We start from the raw sequence: 15,113 nt of genomic DNA on the forward strand, positions 1-15,113 counted from the left end.
ATGACCACGGTCCATGGCCACAAAAGATATTTAAGGGGGCGGGGCTGTTGTGAAGGAAAGGTTGAGAACCCTTGGTCTAAACCAGGGTGTCAACCTTGCCACTTTAAGACTTGTGGACTTCAACTCCCAGAATTCCTCAGCCAGCTGGCTGAGGAATTCTGGGAGTTGAAGTCCACAAGTCTTAAAGTGGCCAAGGTTGACACCCCAGGTCTAAACAATGTCACAAACTGTGGATTTAATTTTAGCTTTCACCAAAGTCCGTGCAACCAGCTCACTCCCCTTCCCCCTTTAGGTTTCAATTAAAAATTAAAACTTGCCTCTTCTGGCTTATACAGCCTTAACTCAGGGGTGTCAGGGGTACCTTGGGCGCTTGACGTTTGTTGGACTACAACTCCCAGAATTCCCTAGCCGTGGCTGTCCTGGGGAATTCTGGGAGTTGTAGTCCACAGGTCTTAAAAGTGGTCAAGATTAGGGCGACCCTGGCTTGTTAATGCAGATTTCAGAGAAGCAGCCAGAGATACAAGAAATGTAGCATTGCGTCAGCTTTTGTTGACCAGGAACGATGAAAGCTTACACAGCACTAAATTTGTTAGTCTTTTAAGGTGCCCCCCCGAGTGTTTATTTTGAATAAAACCTTGTATACTTTCCATTCTGTGCATCCATGATGGAGGGAAGCTAAGTGCCTTCCATTCTCTGGTGTGGAGATCCCTGTTTTTTTGGAAATTCTTTCTCCGGCCAGCCACGAAATACTTCCCTCTTTCCATCACATTCTGATTGGATGCTGTAAGGCCCCCGTCTTGGCAGGTTGGATCTTAACGCCTAGCTGAACGGTGGCCCCATCCAAAATATCTTGGCTTGCGGCACACTGTGGAAGAAAAATTAGTCATGGAAAGGACCTGGCTTTCGGTACAGTTTGTACTGTTAAATTTTTTGCTCTCCTTGAGGTTCTTGTGAAGCTTCTGAAGATCTTCAGAAACCATTCTTTAGGGCAGGGGTCTCCAAATGTGGCAACTTTTAAGACTTGTGGACTTCAACTCCCAGAATTCCTCAGCCGGCAGAGCTGTCCAAATGGAGTTTTTAAGAAGAGCTTGGGCAACCATTTGTCTGAAATGGTTGTTCCGACCAAGGCTTCCCGAGACCGTAATTAAGCACACGCTTAACAACAACTCTTGTTTTATTTCAGCGCTGGGAATGATGTGCATTCCCAGCCCATAATGACTCCTGAGATAAGCACCCCACCTTTCTCAGGGATGGGATCCGACCGGTATAACTACCGGTTCTGTTGCTCTGTGTCGCGCGCAAGTGCAATTTATGACCTGCTGAGTTGTCTGGACAGCTGAGCAGCGCTGCGTGCAAGTGCGCAGTGGTTGGAAAAGCCCATTTTTCTTGCTTTTCCAACAGCTGTGTCGCGCAAAGCAGCTGTAGTTGAAAATGCAGGAAATAAAGGTCAAGTAAGAGCCCGGGCGGGTGGGTGGGCCAAAACAGCAGCAAACATAGAACCAGTTCTATATATGCTCTCTGTTTGCTGCTCTTCAGAGCAACCAGTTCTACAGAAGTGGACAGAACCGGTAGAATCCCACCCCTTACCTTTCTCTCCTTTGAATGGCTGCCAATAACTAAAGTGCCAAATTAACTGGGGGAAAAAAAAAACTAACTGAAGTACAAAGTCCACACAGAGCTTCAAGGTTTAATCCAAACAAGAGTGAACGACTTTGCTTCCTGCAAAGGTTTCTCTACCTTTGCCTGTCCTTTATCCCTTGGGGAGGGGCAATCACCTCCCAGCCTTACTCCTGAATCGCCCCTTCTGCTTCAGCTGCTCTCACGTTCTAGCACCTCTGTGCACACGTGCACTGGGAACAGGCTCCCCTTGCTCCTCTGCCTCGCTGCTGCCAGAGTCCAGAGGCTCCGGAGGCAGCACCCCACTCCCAGATGGTCCTGGCCCCATCCCTACATCGGACCCTTGTCCGAGTCCTCCCCAGACTCCCTGACTGGTCCCCGTTCTTCTCCATGGTCCGATTCCGCTGCCATCTGCACAGGCTGCCAGCGAACCACAATAGGACCCTGCTTTAGGGAATCTTTTTAAAAAAATGCAATTTTCCTGCCTCTTTCATGCGTGTTGATAACTATGCCACTTTCCCCCTAAGAGTTAATAATAGTCCTTGACTTACAGCCATTTGTTTAGCGACCAAGATTACAGCAGCGCTTAGAAAAGTCACTTGTGACCAGTTCCACACTTACGACCGTTTGCAGCATCCCTGGGGACATGTGATCCAAATGCAGACATTTGGCAATGGATTCATATTTATGACGATGGTGGGATCTCCTTTTGTGACCGCCTGACAATGGAAAAGCCAGGTCCGCTTAACAACTATGTTGCTAACTTAACAGCTGCAGTGATTCACTTAACAGCTGTGGCAAAACAGGTCGTAAAATGGGGCAGAACTCACTTAACAGTCTCATTTAGCAATGGAAATTTTGGGCTCAGCTGTGGTCATAAGTGGAGGACTTCCTTTTTAATAAATTTTACTTTCTAATAAAATCCTTTAAGAAGACAAAATTAATGCATATTAAAGGCCTACATCATTTTGGGCTAGAAAGTAAAGTTTTCTCCATGCCTCTTTCTTTTTTTTAAAAAAAATCTGTGTCTATTTGATGTGGCTTTACAATATAAAATGACATCTAATTGGCAAGAGGGATGGGCACAGAACAGGATATAGTCTGCTTGCTTTGCTGATCTCCAGGCCCATTGAAATTTAAGCCCTGGCTGCCCAGATATTTATGGTCTAGACGTTTGCAGGAAAAATGGGATATTAAAAGGACAGAGGCTCCAGGTAAAGGGATAATGTGAGTTCACTGTGCTATCGCTGTACTTAATCTAGTAATTCTCACTCATCTTACTTTTGCTATAGGATATTTTTTTTCCCCCATTTGGTTTATGGGTTTGTATAATTGTATTTCCTTAATTGCCCCAGGAGGAAAAATAGGCTGTGGGTTTGAATTGTTGTTTTTTCTCCTCCTCCTCCTCCTCCTCCTCCTCCTCCTCCTTCCTCCTCTCCTTCCCCTCCTCCTCCTTCCCCTCCCTCCTCCTTCTCCTTCTTCCTTCTCTTTCTCCTCCTTCCTCCTCCTTTTTCTCTTTCTCACTCTTTCTCCTTCTTCCTCCTCCTTCCTCCCCCCTCTGCTCCTAGGGAACAAATATTAGACACCAAGAAGTTTCTAACATCCTGTTTGTGCTTGCTAGAAAAATGATTTGGTGTGTGTGTATGTGTGTGACCGCTGCGAAAAATCATGTCGTATTGGCATGCACAGAAGCCCATTGTTTGCAATCTGTTGTGCAATGAAGAGCAAAGCAGAAGCTTAATTCTAAATGGGATCTCAGGGTAGCAAAAGGTATTGATTCCTGCCACGTTAACTTTTTTTTTTTAATCTTTGTTTTACGTATCTCAGAAATTCTAACCAGGGAACCACCAACCTCCCCAACATATCTTCATCCTATGTGCCCTTGTTCGTCGCCTGAATAACCGATTTTGCTAATTGAACAGATAATATTTTTCTGATGGGCTTTTACCATTCCAGGCCCCCTCCTGGCCTGCACACTTATTACATCACAGACCTGAAATTGTCCCAGGTGTGGAGATCGGGCAGCTTTTTGCATTTATTCGGACCACACTGTTTGATGGGGCTGCGGAAAGAATTGGTGGAAAAGCCAACATCAGTCAGGCTAGGAATGGAAAGGATTCATTCTAACTTTCTTCCTCTCTTTTTTGCAGCAAAAATTCAAATGTTATTTTATGTTTTCATGGCGAGGGGGGGGGAGAGAGAACAGTTTGTCTGTGTATATATGTGTGTGTGTGTGTTTTCTAGTAGTACACAGATCAACACTAAGCTGTGGCAACCAGTTCTGTAATATTTACTGGTCTGTTTTTTAAGGGTACGTAGTGAAGCAAGAGAGAAAAAAACAGAGAAGACAGGCATTATTTGCAATAATAATAATAATAAAGAATTGTTTTGATCCCTTTATTCTGTGGCTAAATTGTGAGCTGCATATATGCTGGCTGGGAAATTTTGGGAGTTGCAATCCACAATAGCAATAGCACTTAGATTTATATGCCGCTTCACAACCTTCTCTAAGCAGTTTACAGAGTCAGCATGTTGCTCCCAACCATCTGGGTCCACAAGTTTTTAAGGTTTTTAAGGTCCAGTTTGGAAGCCTTCCTGCTTTAGTCAATGAAAGGACTTTATTGCCCTTATCCTCTTTGGGTTTTGCTAGCCATAAATCCTGGTGTCATCTCTGTTTCCCACCCATATTTTAAAAGATCCGAAGCTCCATCAAGAGGGCCCAGGCTCTTTCGCCGTCCCTCATCCTTTTTCGGTAGCTCATTTTAGCACGGCCTTCATCCTCGTCCTATCCGTCGAGCCTTAACAGATAACAGATAAGCAGGGTTGGAAGAGACCTTGTAGGTGTGGTGACCAAAACTGGATACAGTACTCTAGGTGTGGCCTTACTACGGCCAGAATTTAGCAAATCCCCCCTAAGCCTCTTCTCATCCCCGAGAAGGGAATTTCCAAGCCCGAGCCCTGCTAATTCTTTGCTAAGGCAACCTGTTTCCTTCCCCTTGTCGCTTTGCAAACAAGATTCTTCCTTTGCTGTTGACAGCGCAATCCACATTCTCTGGTTGTCAAGCTCTCTGTCTTGTGCCGGCCATCGCCGGCATCCTTTTGTGATGTGTGGTTAAGTTTTAGCTCTTTCTTTCCCAATTGCTCTTTACTCCTAAGCTCATCAAAGCTGCAAAACCTTTCAGAAGGTTGCCAGATTTTCTGCCGGTTCGGATCTCAAAAGCTGGATGCTTTCATAGGCTGGCTTGGACGTATTTCCAGGCAGTCCTCGACTTACGAATGGCAATCGAGCCCAGGATTCATGTGGCTGAGTGAGAGACGTTTGTTAAAGAGAGCTTTGTCCCGTTTTACGATCTTTTCTTGCCACAGCCGTTAAGCAGACTTGTCATTAAGCTAGTAACACGGTTGTTAAGTGAATCTGGCTTCCCCCAGGGACTTGGCTGGCCCCAAGGTTGCAAAAGGGGATCCTTTGACCCCAATATACGGCAGCTGTCACAAACATGAACCAATTGCCAAGCGGCCGGCTTTTGATGTCATGGCCATCTTGTCAGCGCATTTCGGAAAGCCCAGTTTCATTGCCTTGAATTCCACCGGCCCTGTTGGCATCCTGTCTCCCCCTCCCACAACCCCTTGTGAGATGTTTAAGTGCATTCAACAGGGCCGTCCTGTAGGAGGGGTGCAGGAAGAGGAGAAGCGCCAAACTTGCGCAGCTTTCGCAGAACAAAACCACCTCCGCGATATTCATGATCAGCTCATTCTGAACAGTCCCCGCCACTCCCTTGATCTTCAAGGTGGCCCTGGATAGGATCAGGACGTTGTAAAACAGACGGCATGCCAACATGCTCGCCGCCATGGCCCAAACAGCCCAAAGGGGCTGGCTGTTTTTCCCGGAGGCGTATCGACCCACCGGCGTCTTTTTCACAAATGCTAGAATAGAGAGCAGGAGCTCGGCTAACGTCGGAGCGCAGAACCCCAAGGCGAATTTAACGATCTCGTATTCAGGCCAGGCAAACAAAGGGTCCAGCTGGCAGTCCGTTTCTTCCTGGTAATGCTCGACGCCCAGCAGCGCGCTCAGCATCAAGGCGGCACAGAAGCTGCACATCAGGATGAAAGCAACACACACCCCTGGGCTTTGGTGCGCCTTGCTGATCAGAGCGTTTTGGGCCGGGCGCCTGCTGAGGAAAAGGCTCAGAATGATTAAGAGGAGGAGGAACTGAGACGCGAAGTAGCCCAGGTTGAAGAAGAACGAGAGCGATCCACACCCGAGGTAAGACATTTGGAGGTAAGCCGGCCGCACGGCAAGGGTGAGCGAGAGGAGGACGACAAAGAGGTTGCTGACCGTCTGGGAGAAAAACAAGACGTCTAATTTGTCCAGGACATGACTTCGATAATTCTGGATGCAAACGGCCAGGATAACCATGCCGGCTAACAAACCCGGCGGCACAAAGAAACCGATGTAGGCGTGCATGAACCTTGAGATGACTTGTTGTGCATATATAATCTCTTCGAAGTCGGTGGAGGAATCTTTGCTCAGGCTCGGGTACTTCATCCAGGTCATGTTATGCGGGAGCATTTTTCAGGGGATCCTCCGCGGGAGCTGAGAGGGAAGAGAAGGAGATGATCTTTAAAGGAGGTTAAGTCACAATAAACCGGGGATGTTTCACGCAAAGCTCTCTACTTTGATAAGTGAAAAATGCCCAATATTTCCAAAGAAGGCCCAGATGAAGGCAGTAGAGCTCAGCGCCCAGATCCGAAAGGGAAAGTTTATTTAGAAATGTATAGGCTATATATGCCAATATTTCTTCGCCTGGTTAACTTTAAGACAGGTGGACTTCAACTCCCAGAATTCCCCAGCCAGCACTGACGCTGGCTGGGGAATTCTGGGAGTTGAAGTCCACCTGTCTTAAAAGTTGAGAAGTGCTGTCTCAGCCTTCTTCTTGCTGCAGGCGATTTGTATAAATTGTATTTCCAGATTCGAAAGGGATGCAAAGGGTTTCACATTGAAATTAAACAGAGTCTCATCAGCAACTCTGGAAGAGTGAAATTTATTCATCCTTTTCGTCTCCTCTCTGTTTCTGGGACCCTCCGACAGGTAGTCCTTGACTTACAACACTTCATTTAGTGACCGTTCGAAGTCACGCAAACTGAAAAAAACCTACTTGCCCTTCTTCACTTTTTTGACCGGCAACGCCCAGCAGAACCAGTAGTAACAACCACTCAAATTTATGATCCCAAGGTCCGGTACCTTGGACCTGACCAAGAAAGTCAGGCCGTTAACTTACATATGATTACTCCAGGGATTCACTTAGGCCATGTAAAATCAAATCTGTTCGGCAAAAAAGTTGGTCCATGGTGGGCTCGAGCGTGCTACTTGGTGTGAACTTCACATCCCAATGTGCAAGAATGGAGGTGGGATACAATGTTTACAATAACGAGGAATTTTAGGTTGGGGGGAATGGCCAATCACCTCTGATGGCCTCCCCATCTATTCTCTTTAGAGCTAGCACCTTTGGCCTGCCATCATAGAGCTTACTTAGGGGATGGGGACTTTGTTCTTTCCCCTAGCCCCCCCCAAGGTAATTATAGCTTTCCTGGTGATCTTTAATGCATTTATCTTAGGCCTAAAATCTGTGAAAGTTCGCTGAGCCATTTCAGAACAATGATCAAGAAATAGACGATAGGCCATTTGATTAAATTCCCACAGTAATATTTTTTTTTAAGGTTTTTTTTAGTTAGTTGCTTTAGGTAAGGCGAAAGGGGGGGGGTAGCAGTTATAAATTTAAAATTATGGGATTAGTTTCTTAGGTTTCTTTAGGCAAAAAATAAATAAATAAGTATAATGGCTCAACCATATGCTCCCCTCCTGATTCCGTTGCCCCGAAAAAGCATTGCATTTCCTTTTAAGCAAATAAAAACACGGAAAGGATCGAATCACATTTTTTTCTCCTCCTGCAGCAAATATATATATGTAATATGTCTCATTATATAAGCCCCCCCTCAAAGTGGCAAAGTGGCCGTTATGCAAAAGGTGATCATTCTTCTCCTTCATTAGAAAAAAATGGGTTAGCAATGTTAGTTGTGGTTTGTTTGTTTGTTTCCTTTTTTGTTTGTTAGACAAATATGCCTTGCGCTGCGATAAGAACGAGCATTTTGCATTGAGTGCCATGTGGCGCTTTCCTGAGTACTCAAGAACATATTTTACTCGTCAGTTCTGACTGCTGAAGCTTCCTGCCAGCATTATTTTTTTTTTAAAAAAAACTATTTTGAAAATCTGCCCAGGGAGAGGTCACGTCCGCTGTTGGCGTGCTGCAATACACAGGCTGTTCTATCTGATACAGATTAGCAGAGTTGGAAGGGACCTTGCAGGTCATCTAGTCCAACCCCCTGCCCAAGCAAGAAGCCCTACACCATTTCTGACAGATGGCTGTCTGGTCTCTTCTTGAAAGCTTCCAGGGACGAAGCTCCCACAACTTCCAAAGGCAACTTCTGTTCCATTGGTGTTCCAGGTTGAATCTCTCCTTGCTCAGTTTCTATCCATTATTCCTTGTCTGGCCTTAGAGATGACCCCCTCCTCTCCCTGGGACAGCCCCTCAAGTATTGGAAGATGCTATCATGTTTCCCCTGGTCCTTCTCTTCCCTAGACTAGCTAGCCAGGCCCAGTTCTTGTAACCGTTCTTCGTTCTTCGTGTATTTTAGCCTCCAGCCCCCTAATCATCCTGGTTGCTCTCCTCTGCACTCTTCCTAGAGTCTCAGCATCTTTTTTATAGTGTGGTGACCAAAACTGGACACGGTAGTCTAGGTGTGGCCTTCCTAAGGCTTTACAGGGTGGTATTAGTACGCCCCTTGATCTTGATTGTATCCCTCTGTTAAATGCAGAATAGGATTGCGTTGGCTTTTTTGGCTGCTGCTGCTGCACACAGCTGGTTCATCTGATAAGGCTCCGAGCATCTTCCCAAAAACCCCAACCCAAGACAATTGCAACATTAAATTAGAAACCTCAAAGGAGAACCTCTGTTCTTTGAGGAACAGGCTGGTTTTTCTCTGCTTTGCACTTTTGATTTTGTTCTGATGCATAAAGAGCAGCTTTTGCGTCGGTCTCCAAATCTCAAGCAGGAACCGGTAGTAAAAAAAATTCTTTTGAAGTTTGTTCCATGTCATGCATTGCAGCCAATCCTCGTCTTATGACCGCAGTTGAGCCCAGAATTTTGGTGGTAAGTCATTGCAAGGGTGTCACCAAAGGAACGGACTCGATTTTACCACCGTTTTTAGGACAGTTGCTAAACGAGTCACCAAGGTCATTAAGCCGATCGTGGGGTCGTAAGTCTGAATCCACCTTATCTAATGTCTGTGGAGATTCCCAGCCACCCAGGTCATGGTTTTCCCAAAGGTGCTTTTTCAAGAGGCAGACCTGGGCTTGTTGGTTTTCCTTGAAGAAGCTTCTTGGACGAGAAGCGAAACTTCTTCAAAGAAAAGCAAGGACGTCCAGTTGCCTCTCGAAAAAGCACTTTGGGGTTAAACGTCTCAGTTTTTCTCGGATTTCTAAGGCGCTTGTTGAATGAGCCCAGAATTAGCAGTCCCACTGGCATCGTTGGTGCTGCAAATGAAGGACGTACAGAATGTTACTGGCCCAAAGAAGCATCTTGGTTACCCTAACATAAATATTTGCTTCACTACGTATACTTAGAATACAGAATAACGGAGCTGGGAGGGAACTTGGAGGCCTTCTAATCCAAACGAGTTACCTTTAAAATAATTCATATTGGAAATCCAATTATTCTCAAAGTGAGAAACGGTTCACTTTTGATGGATTCACTACCTTAGAATTCGCATTTCATACTCACTCTGGAAGCCATGCATTTTTATTTATTTTTATTTTTTTTGCTTGGAAATACTGGCTGCAAAAGAAAAGTATAAGGCTGGAGAAAATTTTCCGCTTCTCCGCCCTCCCTTGGGCGCCTTGCATTCCTCTGTGGTTCTCTGTGTCTTCTTGAGGCATCACCAGACTGCTGGCTTGGAAAAGGAGACCGTTCAGTAGAGGCTGTGGGTGCAGGAGGCTAATTAAAGGATAGGAATGTGGTGGTGGTGGGGGGAAAGGATTTCTTAATTGAGGATTACTGATTAGGGACGAATTATGAATTTGAATGCATCCTATGGCAGGGACTACCAACCTTGGCAACTTTAAGACTTGTGCACTTCAACTCCCAAATTGTCCAGCCAGCCAGGAGTCACTTAGTAGAGAACACATTTAATAAATAAAAATTTAATAAATAAAATCCTAAGAAAATTAGAATGGAGATGACAGGCACACAAGTGTTTTGTAATTCATCATCCAAGGCCTCCTGCTTCATTGTGCAATTAAGTAGAAACAACTTTTAATCCTGTTTTTGGCAGATCTGGTCTCATAATGTTCGCTTTCAAATCTTGAAAAGTTTTTCTCCTTTTTTTTTTTTTTTAAGACAATAAGTACCTTTTAAAAAAAAAAAGCTTCCTTTCTCAGTGTCTTCCTAATCTTTTTCTTTTGCAACTCATGTTCTTTTTCCTTCCTTCTCCATCCTGGAAAGGGCCCTTCTCCGTTTTCTGTCATTTTCTTCCTGTCGATAGAATACTGCATCTTGCTTTGGTCACCCCCATTATAAAAAAAGAGGCTGAGACTTTGGAAAGAGGGCAGAGAAGAGCAACCAGGATGATGAGGGGACTGGAGGCTAAAACATACGATGAACGGTTGCAGGAACTGGGCCTGGCTAGTCTAGGGAAGAGAAGGACCAGGGGGGACAGGAGAGCAGCCTTGATAGCATTGTTCAAATATCTCAGGGGCTGCCCCAAAGAAGAGGGAGTCAAGCTATTATCCAGAGCATCAGAAGGCAGGACAAGAAGCAACAGAGGGAAACTAATCAAGGAGAGAAGCAACTTAGAACTAAGGAGACATTTCCTGACAGTGAGGACAATTAACCAGTAAAACAGCTTCCCTCCAGAAATTCTGGGTGCTCCATCACTGGAGGTTTTCAAGAAAAGATTGGACTACCATTTGTCTGAAAGCAAGGGGGATGGATTAGGAGACCTCCAAGGCCCCTTCCAACACTCTTATTCTGTTTTTCCGCTAGTCAGACTGTTCTCTGTGACGCCAAATACTGCCTTGCAAATCTCTCCAAAAGGCTGAAATGATTTATTGGTGTTTATCCCAGTGCTGAGATCAGAAGACCTAGTTTTAGAACGGATGACTTGCTAATCACATGACTTGCCTTCGGGACAATCATTTGAGAAAACCAAAGCTATTTTTTTTCTTTTTAATTGGTTCTTTTTCCTGCCCCTCTTTTGCTACAGGAAATAAAAGTTGCGTTCACCCCAACAGCTTTGCACGTAATTATTCTTAATAGTAGATCAGGGGTGTCCAATCTTGGAAACTTTAAGACTCGTGGATTTCCATTCCCAGAATTTCCCATGCTGGTTGGGGAATGCTGGGAGTTGAAGTCCACAATTTGGACACCCCTGTAGTAGATCCTGGATTAATCTTTCCTAGGGGAATTTAGGGCCAGGAGTCACAGAGGCAAAAAAAAAAAAACCTTCCCAGAAATTATTACACTAATAATTTAATTTAGGAAAGGTTATTTTTACAGAAACTAATTTAGAAATGGATAACAAAAGAATGTCAACAATGCTGCATTTGAGACCCTGGGCTGGGTGTGATTCCTGCTTTGTGCCCCAAACATCAACATTTCCCTTTAATAAAAAGTTTTATTTGTCTTTCTCTGTGGCTTCTTCACCCCTCAGGAACTACCTAACTTTCTTTAAGCTTCACAAAATTATTCTAACAGACATAGATTGCAATTCTGTTTTGAACATATTGCAAAAGGAGAAGGATCTAGATATCAAGCGGTTTTCTTGCACGATACTTTGGGGCTTTTATGACAAATGGATAAATACAGGACCGTAATTAAGATTTGATTTGATTTGATCTGAAACAAAGTCGACAAACTTACCCACGAAGGAAAAAGCTCGGAAGATGCGAGAGGCCGACACTTCCTTTCTGGTGAGATTGAAAGATGTAACGGCTGTTCGAACGGCAAATAATTTCCACTGGGCTGCTTCCTGTAGCTGGTGACGTTTCCAATTACCCAGCTATAAGACTTACAGAAAACCTACAGTTCTTTTAAGAAACAGGAGCTGGCTTCCCATAATTCAAACCATACACGTTGCTTCCATAGCTGGCGAAAAGAGTTCGACCACGTGACCTTAAAGTTGACTTAAGCCGAGGGATATTTTGGTGCTCCAAAACAGAAAAAGTAGTGTTTAGCTATATATTTATGGGCGTCTGAGGCCATCCAGTGGCTTCTGTGTAGGACAAAAAACCCTTTATGTACTGTATATTCTCTACTTTCCAATGTTTGAAATGCAGCCGTGGCTTGTATTGAAGAGCTAACTAAAGAAGGAATGAAATTCCTTGTCTTTGGTTGGCCAAGGGGTATGGAGGACCTAGCTTTGATTAAAACAAGCCCCTTCCTCATCACATTTACCTTACTTTTCAAGTTTTCCAATATCATTGTCACTTGCTGTCCTTTTCTAAATCCTGTCTCTCTCTTGCCACTTTCTGATGAAACTCTTCCAACATTTGAGGGCTGTCACAGAGAAGAGGGGGACAACTTACTCTCCAAAGCCCCTGAAGGCAGGACAAGAAGTAAGGGATGGAGCATTATCAAGGAGAGAAGCAACCTAGAACTAAGGAGGAATTTCCTGAAAGAACAATTAATCCGTGGAATAACTTCCCTCCAGAATCTGTGAATGTCCCAACACTGGAGGTTTTTAAGAGGAGACTGGGCAGCTATTTGTCTGAAATGGTATAATAGGATCTCCCGTTTGACCTGAGAGTTGGACTAGAAGACCTCCAAGGCCCCTTCCAACCCTAATAAACTATGTTCTATCATAGTTGCCTAGCCTACGAACTAAACTCTGGCAACGCCACTGCCTTTGACCTCTTGGGTGCTTGTCTAACAAACCCTGATCTTCTTCTCCTGCTTCGGAGACTCCTGAGGGCATTCAAAAAGGTAAAGGTAAAAGGTTCCCCTTGCACATACCTGCTAGTCGTTTCCGGATCTAGGGGTTGCTGGTGCTCATCTCCGTTACCAAGCCAAAGAGCCAGTGCTGTCTGAAGACGTCTCTGTGGTCATGTGGCCGGCATGACTAAACTCCGAAGGCGCATGGAGGGACGCTGTTATCTTCCTACCAATGTGGTCCCTATTTTTCGACTTGCATTTTTTTTTACATGCTTTCGAACTGCTAGGTTGGCAGAAGCTGGGACAAGTAACGGGAGCTCACTCCGTTATGTGGTGCTAGGGACTCGAACCACTGAACTGCCGACCTTTCTGATCGACAAGCTCAGCGTCTTAGCCACCACGTCCCTCAAAAAAAAAAAAGTGGTTTATGGACCTTTTTTTTGCAATTCTCTATTCCCTGTCTCTGCTTTCCTTTTTTTCTGCATGGAGGGTAGAACTAGTTTGCATGGACACGCAAGGGAAATTGGCTAAAATCTGCATGTGCCTCGGTGTGGCGCACGACTTCGGATCTCGGTGCAACCTTAAGAGGGCTTGTAACTTCTTCAGGTTTACCCGTGGAGCCTTTTTCTTTAGTAAAAAGTCTCCCTTATGCCCTGCTTTCCCTCCTCTGTGCTCTCTCCCATAAAAAGTGCCTTGCTCAGCAAATGAGCTTTTCTGCTTGTCTGAGCCACCCTGAGCTAAGCTAGCCAGCTCAGCAAATGCCGCTTAACTTTGGGGACAATGGTAGAATAAAGGCAGCGGAGTGGCCTGGCGTGGCATTCTCCCGTTAACCACAAGGGGGCGCTTTGGGAGAACGAACTAAAGCCTGAACTCTGAAAAGGTTGGTCAAAAATTGGAAGGAAAAAAAAAAAAGTCAGTTTTCCTGGAAAGGCGTAATAAACACGGTTTGCAACTTAGCTCTCCCTGCATGAGTTTCCTAGCTGGCCCTGGCCAGAGGGCAAAATCTTCTACCAAGTGCCCTGGAGTTCTGAATGACAGATCCCATCATCCCCAGCTAACATTGTTTTTGATTATGGTGATCAAGCCTCTGGGTCTCTTCTTTTCTTTTCTCCTTTGGGAGCCAAATAGAAGGATTTTTTTTTAATTTTTTAAAATAAATAAATACAGTTTGTCTCATTGCACACCTAGGTAGAATCAGGAATTGTGGTTTCGTCAGGCTCCAGTTGATTAAAAATGACCCAGATATCAACCTTGGCTTGATGTTTTGGCTCGTGACGCGAAGTGACTCAGGGGAAAGCTTCCCGGAAATTGAATTCTGACAGGATGCTATTGTGCTCCCTCCCTCCTCCCTCCTCCTCCCTCCCTCCCTCCCTCCTCCGTGTGTGTGTGTGTGTGTGTGTGTGTGTGTGAGAGAGAGAGAGAGAGAGAGAGAATATGCGCTTTTGCAGGTGCTCTTCCAGGAATTGAATGCATAACAGGGAGTTTTTTTTTTTTTTCAGTCTGGGACTCAGGATGTTTATGCTCCATGAATGCTATTCCACATGCAAATCCTGCAATACAGAGACCCAATTTCCAGCTGGAAGCCCAGAGGTTGGTGGCATCTATCAGGATCCAAGTCATATGGCTTCCATGGCTGACCGTTGTATGGACAAATGAACCCTAGGCTACGTTGCTTATCAGGGCTAACCTTTCCCGGCTGCAATTCCTTTTCGAACTCCTTTGAGTGTTTAGTATACCATCCTTATCGTCACCTTTCGCCCCCCCTCCCCCATGCCAGGAGCAGACTGCCATTAGATCTGGCCCTGCCCTGGGTTTTTGTTCTGCTAGAGAGGAATGCAGCAAAACCTCCCGGGAGGAGGTCCGGCTGTCTGACACAAGCGCACCTGGGCGACACCTACTTGGCCAGGTGCCCGTGGGCTTCAATCTGCCTGATGGGGAGAATTCCCCCTTCCAGTCATCCGGTCTGGTCTATGGAGAATCCCAGTCATTCAAGTCAGGGTTGTCCCAAAGGTGGGTTTTTTTTCCTCCCCAAAAGGCAACAGGATTTTCTTGGTTTTTTTTTCCTTGAAGGGATTTCGCTTCTCCTCCAAGAAGCTTCTTCCGTTCTAGTGGAAGAACCCTGAATTCCTCACCGTTTCTGAACGGAAGAAGCTTCTTGGATGAGAAGTGAAACCTCTTCAAGGAAAAAACAACAACAACAACAAGAAAATCCCATCACCTCTTGAAAAAGGACCTTTGGGTCATTCTTTCTTGCAACCCAAGCTGCCGCCTCATGATGAGGACACCCAAATCCTGCCTCTGATCAGGATAGGTGGTCCTGGACTTACAACAGTTCGTTTAGTGACCGTTCAAAGTTACAACAGTGTGGGCGGGAAAGCTACTTACGATCGTTCTTCACTCTTATGACCATCGCAAGCACCCCTGCGGTCATGGGATCAAAATCCAGACCTTTGGCAATTGACTCATATTTATGACAGTTGCAGTGTCCTCTTTTGCGACCTTTTGACAAGC

General features: G+C 45.2%; 2 protein-coding genes across 10 annotated transcripts in view; one reads left to right on the top strand and one right to left on the bottom strand.

Moving 5' to 3' along the window:
* CHLSN (cholesin) overlaps window positions 1-15,113 on the top strand; it is a 72,294-nt gene that overhangs the window by 13,503 nt on the left and 43,678 nt on the right. The gene's annotated exons all lie outside the window — the stretch shown is intronic.
* LOC113422438 (uncharacterized) lies at window positions 4,001-11,829 on the bottom strand. The gene is made up of 2 exons (XM_026683393.2): window positions 11,592-11,829; window positions 4,001-6,211 (listed from the first exon to the last, which is right to left on the bottom strand). The coding sequence occupies exon 2, from the start codon at window positions 6,185-6,187 to the stop codon at window positions 5,162-5,164; it is 1,026 nt and encodes a 341-aa protein (XP_026539178.2). The 5' UTR covers window positions 6,188-6,211; window positions 11,592-11,829; the 3' UTR covers window positions 4,001-5,161.

Source organism: Notechis scutatus, chromosome 12, assembly GCF_049901735.1.
Source record: "Notechis scutatus isolate UNSWTSFEM ecotype Mainland chromosome 12, rNotScu1.2, whole genome shotgun sequence".
Lineage (NCBI taxonomy): Eukaryota > Metazoa > Chordata > Lepidosauria > Squamata > Elapidae > Notechis > Notechis scutatus.